This window comes from Falco cherrug, chromosome 1, assembly GCF_023634085.1.
Source record: "Falco cherrug isolate bFalChe1 chromosome 1, bFalChe1.pri, whole genome shotgun sequence".
NCBI classification, from domain to species: domain Eukaryota; kingdom Metazoa; phylum Chordata; class Aves; order Falconiformes; family Falconidae; genus Falco; species Falco cherrug.
Window position 1 is genome coordinate 92,890,576 of NC_073697.1, and position 12,490 is coordinate 92,903,065.

The window sequence follows — 12,490 nt, forward strand, 5'->3', positions numbered from 1 at the left end:
TGGGGAACTCTTTCATGGCTTGCACAACTCAAGGAGCAGCTCTGATCCAGCTCTGGGAAGGACTCCCACCCTCTGAAGTTGGGTTACCAAGGACTAGTTTTGCTACTCAACCTTTAAGTGCAGGCAGGGAGAGAACCTGAGCCAATTCTTGCCTCATGGATGGGACAGAAGGGCTGGATCTTGACCCCTCGGGGCACTCCCTCTGCAATGGCACAGCTCAGATGCTGGTGGTGCTGTCTTTGCAACATCCAGGGCACAGAGATTATTAAATTTCACTGCAGGCTCCTGGAACAGCCCAAAATTAGGAAGGCACAGCCCAATTTCAGCTGAGTATACCAGCTGCTGCCATTGTCCTTGGGCAGATGTCTCCATACTTGTCCCATCCAATCCCTGTGTCCCTCAAGCGTGACCCAAACAAGACAGTCCTGCTGCTCAGGTACCTGGAAGCTGTACAGCACAGCAATGTTGATCTCCACCAGGGCCTGGTCCTTCCACAGTGAGGATGTTTTCCTCATATCCAAATTCATTTTCTTGGCCACTTGCTGTAACAAAGCAGGGTGGAAGGTGAACACTTTTAATTGCCAAAAACCAGGGACTGAAGATACCTGCCTGGGGAGAGGAAGGCAGAGAAGGGACCCAGGCTGGCACAAGGGCAGGGCAGTGTGCTTGTAACAAGGGGCTGGCATTTTGCCTTCCCCTGAGAAGACGTGGTCCTGCCTTTTCCTCTCCATGAGAGTATCGAGGCCAGGCTGGCCTCCCTTCCACCCCCAAGCACCAGAAGATGACTAAATGCTGCTGAAAAGGGCCATCAAGAGCAGCAGCTCTTTGTGGGAAGAGAGGAAATGGGTACGTCTGTGGCACAGCAGGAGATGGTGGTGATCCATGTGCTGGGAAGAACAGATCCCTGCACCTCTCCCCATGCCAGACCCCCTGCTCCTCCCAAAACTCTGTTCTTAGTTTCTTCTGCCTGGAGTCCTTCCACCAGGCATGATCACAGACGGGCATGGGCACACACACCACTGCTCTCACCCCTCTGGTTTTCAAGCAACTGGAGAGGGATGCAGCCCCTCCAAGTAACACAGCGTGTCCCTTGGAAGGGCAAAGGAACCAGCCTTGATGGGTGCAGGTTGCCTGCACCAGCATTTCCCCGTGGCTTGGCTTTGTCTCTGAGTCACCCTGTCCTCTGTGTGGGGAGTCCCCGAGGCATAGCACTCCAGAGGGGCCAGCTGGAGGGTCCCTGTGGGCAGGCATGTCCCTGAGGAGTCACGAGGTGTCTCAGCATCCTCTCAGCCCCACCACATCCTAGCATTTGACCTCAATCAAGCACATGACCAGGTGCCTGCTGATCAATAAGGTGCTTTGAGAAGTCTATGTGGAGCTCAATAGGCATCACACTCACTGTTTTAGGTAGCAGCTGGCCCCATAGGACACAAAAATACTTGCCAGCTCATCACACCCTTGGCCATGTGGCTCCGCCTAAGGGAGACTTAGGTGTCCTGTACTCTCCCACTCAAGGCAACACTTTCCCAGTGTCCTGCCTGCTCCCCAGTAACTTCATACACACCCACTGCACCCCAGGAGCACCTGCCTTCCTTGAGGATGGGGAATTACCTCCAGTATGTTGTAGCGAGAGTTGTCACAATAGTCCCGGACCCCAATCTCTGTGCCCATGTACCAGCCACTGAAGGGGCAGGCAGAAAATTCCAAGCCACCGATCTCGAGGAGCATGTTGGAAACTGCTGGCAAACCATACCACTTCAGGCCCAAGTCCTTAAACCATTCAAACCTGCCAGGATACAACATGGTCAGGCAACCAGCAAGGCCTCCCCTGCCCGAAGCAGGCAGGCGAATGGAGCAGGCTGCATTGCTACCAGCCACAGGCTGAAGGACATGCGAACAGAATGGTTCCTGGAAGGAACATCTCCCTCAGGAGCTGTTTATGGGGAGAAAGTGATACATCTGGAGCATTACAGAGTGACATAAGTCCTGGTAGACTTCAAGGAAAGGAAAACCAGCCCTGAGACAAGGACACAACTTGCTTTCCACCTCCAGACTCTGCCAGCTTTACATCAGAGTGGAGCGAAGACCTAGAAGAGGGTCTTCAGTAAAGCACCCAAGCCACAGCAAGGAAGGGCCAAGCACAGGAGATGGTTTAGCACGAAACCAGAGCTCAGTCCTGCTGAGTCCCTTGAGCAGTTTTAGGGCTTACTCTGACTTACTTGGGATGCCGGATGGGCACTTCCAGCACAAGCTCTGGGGGGATTTCAAAGAGTTCTGGATCATTGCCATTGGCTTGGAGGAGCAGAGGCAGGATATCGAAGCGCCCATGTGGTGCCTTCCACCCTTGTTGAATGCAGATCTACAGGCAAAAGAACAATGGGATTAGAAGTCCCAGCAGGTCACCTGCTTTTCAAGCGTTATGGGCAGACTGGCATGGCACTGAGCAGGATCTCCTAACAGCGTCTCTGATGCCCTTACAGGTTGAGTAATAACCTCCATCCAAGGGAGCTACAACTTGAGGTTGCCTGTCACAGCCAACCCATGGCCAAGAAAGGGGGGTTTGGGCTGAAAATGAGCCTAGAACTAGATCCTCAGGTAGGATCATAGCTCTGAAAAAGCTGCTTACCCTATTCGTGCCTGTAATGGTGAAGGAGAAAATGGGTGAGAAAAGCAGAGGCGTTTGGGAAGAGCTGAGCTCAGCAGAGCCCTGGTGCTGTGTGGGCGGCGCCAACAGGCAGCAGCATGAGGCAAATGCCATTTCTGATTCCCAGTGGCTCAGGACAGCAATGGACACACATGTCCTCCCACAACAGTTCCCTCAGCACCACTAAGTGACCCCTTCTCAGCAAAAGGAAATGAGATAAGAGTCTTTCGGTACAGCTATGACCAACTCCTGCATGGATAGAAACAGCTTTCATTCCCGGGAAAATATCTGAGGGTGAGGCAAACCCAGCTTCATTTCATGGCACCACAGTGGATGTGATAAACCCTGCCGGACCCAGCACCCTCCCCACTCCTGGGGTGGTCAGAGTTTCTGCATGCCCCCAGCAGTCCCACACCCGTGGTACCCCAGAAGGGTGGCTTCAGCCGGTACCTCTGTCAGCTCCACATTTGCAGGATCTCCCAGGATCGTGCCGTCGGGCTGCTTGTAGCCAGCGTAGCGGATGAGCTGAGCGTTCCAGATGCGGAAGTCATGCTTGCTGTCCGTGCGCTGCGGGAAGATGGTAATAGCAGATCTGGAAGGAAGAGGCAGTGCTGGTGAATACCCAGCAATTCAGCTCCAGGTGGAAGCTGGCTGCTAACACAGGGTTTCAGGTAGGTCTGAAAAACAATCTGTGCTCTGCATTTGATATAGAATATATCAAAGGATAAATAATTGGAAAATCTGCCCTTTGAGGTCCCACAGAGAGCAAGAAGAGATATATTTGAACCTGCAGGACACCTTCCCCTGATACCAGGTCCCTCTGGTGCTCCCCAGGACAGGTGCTGGCTACATCCATCCTGTTGTGCAACAGCTGCTAAAGGAGGTAATGTCAGCAGGGCCCAGAGCTGGGTTGACACACCCAGAGGCCTTCAGATATAAACCCTGGTGACTCCCAGATGGCTCACCTGAGGTTCCCTTTGTTGGTGGCATATTTGATGTGGTTGCAGATATAATTGAACATCCCATGGGCTGTGGTGCAGTCCCGGGCATCAAACACCTGGAACAGTAGAAGCAATTGTGGCGATGCTATAGGATGCTCCAACTCTTAGGGCAGAGCAAAGCAGAAGAAACAGCACAGGGAAAGCTCTAGAGACCACTGTGACTTGTTAGGTATCTAAAGCTCCATAATTATGTATTCTCTGCCTTTACAACACATGGGTATCACACAGCTGCCCCTTCTGCTTAGGAGAGGTGAGTCATCTGCTGCTCAGGCAAAAACCTTCTCAACCCAGTGCTCCCAACCTGCTGCAGTTCCTAGCTCATCCACCAAAAATTGTGGCTTCTGCTTTTTGTCTCTTGTAGATCAAGACTCAGAGCTGAAACAGGATAGGGGTCTGTCAGGTCTGAGGGACACCAAGAGGATGAGGAATCATAGACTCATAGAACAGTTTGGGTCAGAAGGGACCTTTAAATGTCACCTAGTCCAACCCTCCTGCAATGGGCAGGAACATCTTCAACTCAATCAGGTTGGTCAGAGCCCCAGCCAAACCGACCTTGAATGTTTCCCAGGGACGGGGCATCTACAAAAGGATGGACAACCCAGGAAAGAGGGTCAGCAGGAGGCTTGAAGACAACTTCTTGCAGAAATGGCTCCCCTTACGGTTCAGATGTGCCAAAAGAAATAGTGGAACAGTAGGGCTGAAGGCTGAGTTGGGAGAAAAGGAGGCCCAGCCTCCTGGCCCCAGGCAGTGCCTGTACCCTGTGTGAAGCAGCCACAAGAATTGTGCTGCAGCTTACAGACGGAGACATCATCTCTGTACCAAGAGATTCCACTAGAGATCACTAATTCAGATCCTATTCTATGCTTCCAGCTAGTCACAAGGGCACTGAGCCAGCCATGCATCTCTGTACCAAGGATGAGTGTGTCCTGCTGCCTCTTTCAAGGCAGAGCAATAGTTTTGGAAGCAACATGTAAGATACTGGAGCAGTATTTGATTTTGGAAAATGTTCTCTAAGCACCACCTTCCAGTTGGCCCCATTTCAAAGACAGACACCTCAGCTACACCTACCCCACAGATGCTTCTGCTGAGTTCCCTGCTGTGCACCCCCACCACTGTCAAGGAGTGCAGAGCTGCTGTGTGCTGGACACCCGCAACTGTATCTGTGCTGTGCTTCCCCAGGGATTTGAAGAGTAAAATTTGCCTTTCCAAAACTCCAGTGCATCCTTTGGCAGGCAATGTGCCAGCTGTCTGCAGTGGAGTTGGTGCTTACCTGCAGCTTGGACCACTGAATCCTGCCCACACAGCGGGCTGCATTTCTCCAGGCATGCTTGGCTCCATAGATCAGCTCAGTGTCCCGCAGCTGGTAGGTATCAGTGGCTTCAATCTCCTTGGTCACTTCCTCCAGCCTTTCCATGTGCGCCTTAGAGCCAGATCTGCACGGGTGAGGAGCAGAGAATATGGCAGTTGCCAGCTTGGGTGGAGGGCGGGGAATTCTGCTGCTCTCCACCTGGGCATGAGTTCTTTCTTTCTTAAGCACATGTGGGCACATATTCACACACACTTGTGCTTTCAGGTAACAGATGACCAAGTGCAAATGGGAAAGGTCAGTAATTTGCATAGAGGCACACAACAAATGCTATGAATGAAACTCCAGCTGCACATGGAGCACCACAGTCTCACTGTGAGCAAGTGGCTGCTGGTACTTAGTTACCAGCTGGGGTTAAACCACAACACTCACCCTGCTTTTGCTTGCAAGTGTGAAAGACCAAATCATGTGTGACATCTCAGCATAAGTAGCAGCCTTGGGCTGCAACCTTCTCCAGTCAATACTTACCTCTTTATGGAGGAGTAGTACTGGTCAATGAAGTCCTTAGCCAAGAGGAGCACCTCCTCTTTTGTCCTGGTATCTTCTGACTTGCGGACATGCTGGCTAGGAGTCATTACTGAGCCCATGCAGATCTGCTCCGTGCATGCGGTGGCCTGAAGGGACAGAAGGAGACAAGCGTGTCTTGGGTTACTGCAGCACTTTCAGTTACTGTGAGCTGGGCTGGGGAAGGCCAGTGATTAGCTACACGAAGGTTGGTGGCATCTTTGACAGACAGGGACACTTCCAGCTCATTTGTTTTCACACCTATTAGTAATGTGTAAGAGTAAGCATATGCAGCCATCTCTTGTCCCACCTGACATGGACAATCTGGGCTCACTAGATTCCTGCCTCAGCTTGGCATGAAGTCAAGTGCTTTTCCTTATTTATCCCAGATGGACTTCCCTCTCACCCAGCTTATTGCACCAGAGGTTTGAAATTCAGAAACCACCAGCAACAAGAAGACTGGCCTGAATTCATCCAGTTCTGCATTTCCAGGTAAAGACATCTTGGAAACACTGTGATCCACTCAGTTATGCTCAGTTAACTTTGGGCCAGTCCTATGAACTCTACTCACCATTGCGGTCTTGAGGTGCAGAGTGTCATGAAGCACGGAGCCTGTCTCCCAGTTCTTGATCTTGACAAATCGCGGGCATTTGGAAGGACTTCCATTCACTGTGTTCTTAGTTGGGGACTGCCGCCCAGGCGGCGGTGGCTGGACAACATTGAAGACCAGGCACAAGGTTAGTATTCATCAAGATACACAAAAAAGGTCACAGCAAGAAGCAGCATCCTGTATTAGTGGATGCCTGTGCTTAAATCCTTGTGATAATACATGGAGACAAGGTATATGATCCAAATATTTGGCAGCATTTGGAATCCTACAGTGGAGCAACCAACTCTCAATGCGGTGGAGAAGTCGTCTCTGTTTACAGGACAGTCAAACCTCTAGAAGAGGACTTAAAAACAGAGATAGAAGTGACTTAGGAGAACGTTGTGTTCAAGTTTCCCAGTGGAAGACTTACCTGTCTAAAATGTATTAAGTGTTTCTTTTTAAGGAGCATCACCTGCTCAAGTTTTGCATGTGCCAAGCTCTGCCTCACCAATATGAGCACTGTGAGATAGAGCTAGTGGCCAATGGTTCCTCCAAGCAATCCAAGCGCACAATCTCCTGCGATATCAATGCTGGAAGATCGTAGGAATAAGAATGGATAAATTATGCAAGTGTGAAGGCTGCTGAATTATGCATAGTTGGATTAGTTCAGTCTCAGCTCTGAATCTCCAGCCCTCCCTGATACTCTGCGTCAGGGTGTGCTCATGTTGTACATCTCAAGGTACAGGCCAACATAAGCAGGAGCCTCAGCCAGCAGAGAGCTTGTAACAAGAGCTGGCTGCGAATGCTTGTCTTTGCACATGTTTTCACAGATAATATCTAGTATTTCTGCTGTCACCCTTATTCACCCCAAGCACTTAAAGAGCAATCAGTGTCTACCAGCGTATCATGGGACAGTGAGATCTGCAGTGGCCCTGGAAAGCGGAGATGTTTTTTCCAGGAATCAGATCTTATAACAGGAGTGATTCAGTCACTGCAACCACAATGGTGTTGACGCAGGTTCCAAGGAGAGACCTGATCCCACACCAGAGCATGGACGGTGTTTTGATGTAGCCTTCCTACGTGAGTCTTGTAACTTGTGCCCCTTTCTAAGCCATCTGCAAGGTTTAAAAAAAAGCCTTCAGCAGAGCTGTGCAGAGTTTCACTCTCCATTTTGACAGTTCTGGGCTCATGTCACAGCTGCAGCTCATGGACTAGTGTTACAGCCTGAAGGACCAGCTGAAGAAGAGGCAGCACATAGTGGAAGAAGCTCTTGTTTCAGAACAAGCACTTTTGCTGATTAGCAAACCCAGGAGGGAAAGCAACAGGGGTCACAAGGCTGACAAAAGCAAAATGAGGGTCCAGATCTAACTCATTCTTACTTTGCCAGAGGATCGCTCTGCTTTTCTGAGGCAGGGAGAGACTGATGCCTGACTGATGGTGAGACTGATGCCCAGGCTGAGCAGACACCACTGCACTGCCCCGGTGGCAATGTTGGACATATTTTTTTGCCCAGCCCTAGTTTTTACCATATGTTCCACATTTTTTTTCCCTGGAAAACAGGGATTTGGCTGTCAAGCAGCCTAAGGCTCACAGTGTAGTATTATACACTGAAAACACATGCTAGGAGCAAGAGGCAGAGGATGTAGGGGAAGGGAGAGCTTTACAGCCTGATCCCTCAGTAGGACCCTCTTTGGTCCTCAGTTTCAGAAAGCTGCTCTCTGCACACCCTCAGGCTATGCTGTCATGGGTCTCTGACATCCCTCACATCACACATCTCATGATCTTCCCAAGGAGCCTTTTGAAGTCCTAGCTCCTGAAGCCTGATGACCACACAGTGGATTCCTTCCCATGCTTCCCTTCCCATGCTGCAGAAAACAAATATAAGACTAAATACAGAACGAGTAGTAAACCAGTGGTAAATAGAAAGAATCTCCTAAATCTAGTCATGGAAAAGCACTATTTTTAAGTTCATTTTTTTTCAGTTTTGGGGAATCTGAGCTGAATTATAACAGTTCCTGGTATTTTTTTTCTGCTTGTTTTACTCTTTCAAGAGAATCAAACCATTTCTGAGCCACTAACTGCATCCTGTGCTCTCTGAACCCACCTGGGGCACCCTTAGGACCAAAGGAGATAATCTGCCACCTTCCTTCTGAGTGTGACTGCTCAGAGCAGCTCTGAGAGATTGGTAAATTTTAGCTGAGAACCGCTGCTCAAAAATGCAAACAAACCCCAAACCTGTACCTCCACCTGCCAGACAGAGCTAGAAGTACCAAGCAGAAAGTGGTGGTTGTATCCAGCACTGCTTTTTGATTCTGAGTTAGTTTTGATTTGCTGATGGGGCTCTGGTGCAGCTTAGGAGACATGCTGCTAAATAACATCTTGCTGGAGCAGGTATGGCCCAAAAGTGGGTTATGAATCCAGATGTTGCAATGGCCCCATCCTGAGAGTGAGCAAGCTCGTGGTCCAAGCTAGTGGACATTGGCTGCTTAACATCTGCCTACAGATGTTCTACCTTAAACTTCTCTCAAAGCTGCTCCCTTTCCTTTTTGTCTTTTCCCTGCAGGAACTGGCAACGTTTGAATCTTTGCTGAAAGAGGGCCATGGTGCAGAGGCATGCCGAATCCCTGGGATGCCAGCCCGTCTGGAGCAGCCGAGGTGACACCATCCTCAAGAAGCAGAGGTGCCAGGTCTGGCAACCGCATCACAGAGCAGCTGTGGAGAAAGCGACACCCAGAAGAGACTGAGAAAGAACTCCATGTGTGTATGTATGCCTTCCCTGCATAGCAAAGCTGAAGCCAAATATTACCCCTGATTCTGTCAGGGAGGTTGTGTGAGATCCTTTCATGTTTTAATTAGGCAGCTGTGATATCAGTGACTCAAGAGTGGGACAAATGAAGAGACTAACGTACCAGTCGGGCACACAAGCATTATGCAAACATCTTTTACAAGGGAGCGTGTTGGCACTTATCGTCAGCGTGCAGCTTGCGAGCTGTCTGCGGCTCTCACAGATGCAGGGCAGAAATGCAGCCAGCCCCAAGCACTTCCTAGGGCCAGAACAGCAGGAACCATCTCCCTTTGTGCAGACCTGAGTTTTACAGGTCCTCAGCCTTCGTCATGTGTCCCAGCTGGACTTTGGGAGTCCCTGCCTGTGACAACGGCATGTATTGCCCTGCCAAAATGCGTCGGCTGTGGGAGGACAAGGTCTGCAGTGTTAGCCCTGGTCATAGATATATAGGCATGCTGACATTTCCTTCTGGACTGCATTAACCCTGCTAGCTGAAAGTGTGCTTTTCAATTTTATAAAGCTGTAAATCATCTTTACAAGTGCAGAGCTGATATGACTCCCTTCCTCTGCTAGCTACACGGGCACACACCTCCCTGGTTACCCTGGAGCTAACAAATCAATCTATATGGACTGAAACATGACTCACGCGAGACCTGGGCTGGTGCTGTCACAGCATCTTTCCATTGGTGATGTTTAGGCCCAGAGGGATTTGGATCCTGGGAAACAAGTGAAACACACTGTGTGACTTGGCAAAAAAAAAAAAGGCATAGGGATCGATGCCCAACGGGTCTTTCAGCACCTTATTACGAGCCTCAGTGAGCATTCCACACTTGGCCAAGTGAATTCACCAAACCCTGCTTTAAAGGACGTGTATAAAAAGCTCACTCTTGGCTTGACTTGCCCCCGTGTTAACAGTATTTATTGCCGCTTGCAAGAAGTTCACTTGCCTTGATTGCATGCAGCCCGGCGGAACGGCTGCAAGGAACATGGGGGAAAACCAGACTGCCTCCAGAAAAGCAGGCATAGCGATTTGGGCATAAGAAGGATAAAAAGAAAGCTGCACATCTAGTGAAAAAAAAAATATTAAAGAGTTTAATAGCAGATTAAGACTGAGGGTTTTGGCAGTCGTAACACTGAGAGAAATTAAGCTCTGAACACAGAAGGTTATAAAGTACTTATAGTACCAGACATGTACATGCAAGGAGCTTAGCAAAGGACGCAGAAAGACAATGTCTTTCCAGAGCTAAGGCAAAGGCACCAGAGCAGTGATCTGTCCTTGGGTGAAATGGGCTTGTGATGCCTGCCACAGTGCATTGACTGTGCAGCGGGACATGGGGCTGCCCAGGGACAGCTCTCCAGTGGCTGAACACAGCGTGTTGCAGCTCTTGGATGCACCCATTTGCATGTGCTGATGGAGGACAATACCCACCGTAAGGCTGTCTATGCTGCTAGGGGCTGTGGGTGTGGGGAACATGGAAATCACTTCCACTTGCATCTAAAAACCCAGACAGGTTGGTTAAAACCGTGCAGCAAGTCTGGCATGATCAGGGGTATCTCAGCCACCCCACAGGTGCATCAACACCTGCCCGGTGGGTCTCGCATGTCTCATGAGTCTCCGACACTGCGTGTGCTGCAAAAGTGTACGTGAACATCATTCTGCTCAGGAGTCCCCAGGGAAAGTAGGGTGCTCCTGGCACAAGGGGAATGAGGGGCAGAGTTAAACCACTACAGCCATGACTATGTCACCTCCATGGACATGAAGGGATCATGTCACCTCCATGGGCGTGAAGGGACCGTGTCACCTCATGTGGCCTCACCCCCAGCTTGTAAAATGCCTGTGAAATGGGAAAACACCCCCGGAAGAGCCATGGCCTGGGATGTGCCACTGAACACTGTTGTGTAACAAGGCCAGGCTCAATATCTGGGTGTCAGCCACACCACGAGTGGCACCCACTCTGTGGCGGTCTGCAGGTGGCACGTCAGCGAGGAGCATTGCATTGCGGCTCGTTGGAGCTGGGAAGAGGCATCAGCCAGATGTAACTGCTGAAGACATTCCTGAGCTGAGGAAATACTGATTTTCTCAGAAGTCTTCATAGGACCACAAAAGCACTTTTTTCCCTTCCCTTGGAAAACAGTCCTTACTATGTCACTCTGAGAAATACAGTGAAGCAAGAAGACCAAATGGTCCCCCATGTCCTGCCCTGTTGCCGGTTAATCCCATCAGGGAGATATGTTTGCCCGAACAGGCTTGGCAGTGGTCACGCACGTCATGTTTTCCCAGAGGTGATCTTTCTGCCCTGGCAGGGTCTGCCTTACGTCTCTGGCTTTGCTACAAACATGGAGTTAAGCCACTTTTGGTGAGGAAGCCTGAGAATTTATGCCCATGGAGTGTGAAGAGATGAAAAGGCACCATACAACATATTATCTGAAGTGCTCTATTGAATTACTGTCATGTGAATCAAAATGACTTTAATGATGCAACTCGGCTTTTTGCCATGAAAAGGATTGACAGTCCCAAGGGAGATTTCAGAGTCCTGGTCCCTGGCTGTGCTCCCATCCCACTCTGTCCCCTTGGATGAAAAGCATCGTTCTCCAGTGACCTATATGCCGCCCCAGCTATGGAGAACGTGGCTTCTGGACCAAATGGGCTCTACACCACATCAACACTATCTCTTGGGATCAAAGGTCTTCAGGGTAGTGCAGGTAGCCCTTGTAGGTTCTCTGTGGTGCGAGAGCTCACCAGGACAGGTCATGCACCCCCAGACACCCTTCCCACCTAAAACAGCATGAGCTATGGGCTTTTACCTGCTCTGCTTCAGAGTAGGGGTTGTTCAGGACCACAGGCACATTGCTCTTCTCCCACAGGTCACCGAAGACACGATCGCTCTCCATCCGAGCTGGTAAGGTTTTCTGTGGCTTGTTTTCCCCTTCCCTGAAACTGAAGAGTTAAAAACCATTTGGGTCAGCAGGCTGGAGGGCAGCTGGGTGCTGGGACCACAGGGCCAGGTCCTGGAGTGATGACTCCAGGACCTGTTCCAGCTGCTTCCTACAGGAGCAAAAACTCACACATCACCTTGCGGAAGGGGAGGAAATGCTCTGCCTGGGCCAAGGCAATGAGTCACCACAGCGAGGGCAACCCAAACACAACAGAAATTATCCCGCGCAATGCCTGCAAAACAACAGGAAACCTCTGTCCTGACAGCGGCTCTAGCGGGGTTACACGCCAGACCCTCTGCATCCCAAAGCCATGCTGGAGCCCTGTGAGAGCAAGCACATAGCTGGGGAAAGGAAAGCCGCACGCAATTCCAGCTGCAAAACCTCATAGCAAAACCTCCTAGCAAAGCCAGCTGGATTTGCAGAGCAGCTTGGTGTTTATGAGTGGAGGAGAGGAAAAAAAACCAAGAAAAAATAGGTGGCTCCCAGGAGGGAGAGACAGCTCGCTCTCCTCTTCCTGACCTTTACTGGTGCTGCAAATGCCGGCAAGCACAAGTGATTTTACTCAAGCAAACTGATGGATTGCCTCCACAGAGCTGGGTGTGCTGGCAAGGCTGGGGGACTGAGAAGGTCCCCAGCACTGGCTGCCCTGGCCTACACAGCGACA

At 50.4% G+C, this 12,490-nt stretch overlaps 1 protein-coding gene across 1 annotated transcript in view; it reads right to left on the reverse strand.

The window, feature by feature from the left end:
- Positions 1-12,490, reverse strand: part of NOS1 (nitric oxide synthase 1) — a 66,039-nt gene that overhangs the window by 27,315 nt on the left and 26,234 nt on the right. The window contains exons 3-11 of the mRNA XM_014284938.3: positions 11,695-11,827; positions 6,087-6,224; positions 5,480-5,625; positions 4,916-5,078; positions 3,610-3,701; positions 3,095-3,236; positions 2,220-2,359; positions 1,612-1,786; positions 441-542 (exon numbers count right to left, since the gene is read on the reverse strand). Of these exons, the coding sequence (XP_014140413.2) occupies positions 441-542; positions 1,612-1,786; positions 2,220-2,359; positions 3,095-3,236; positions 3,610-3,701; positions 4,916-5,078; positions 5,480-5,625; positions 6,087-6,224; positions 11,695-11,827 (1,231 nt within the window). The remainder of the gene's footprint in view (positions 1-440; positions 543-1,611; positions 1,787-2,219; positions 2,360-3,094; positions 3,237-3,609; positions 3,702-4,915; positions 5,079-5,479; positions 5,626-6,086; positions 6,225-11,694; positions 11,828-12,490) is intronic.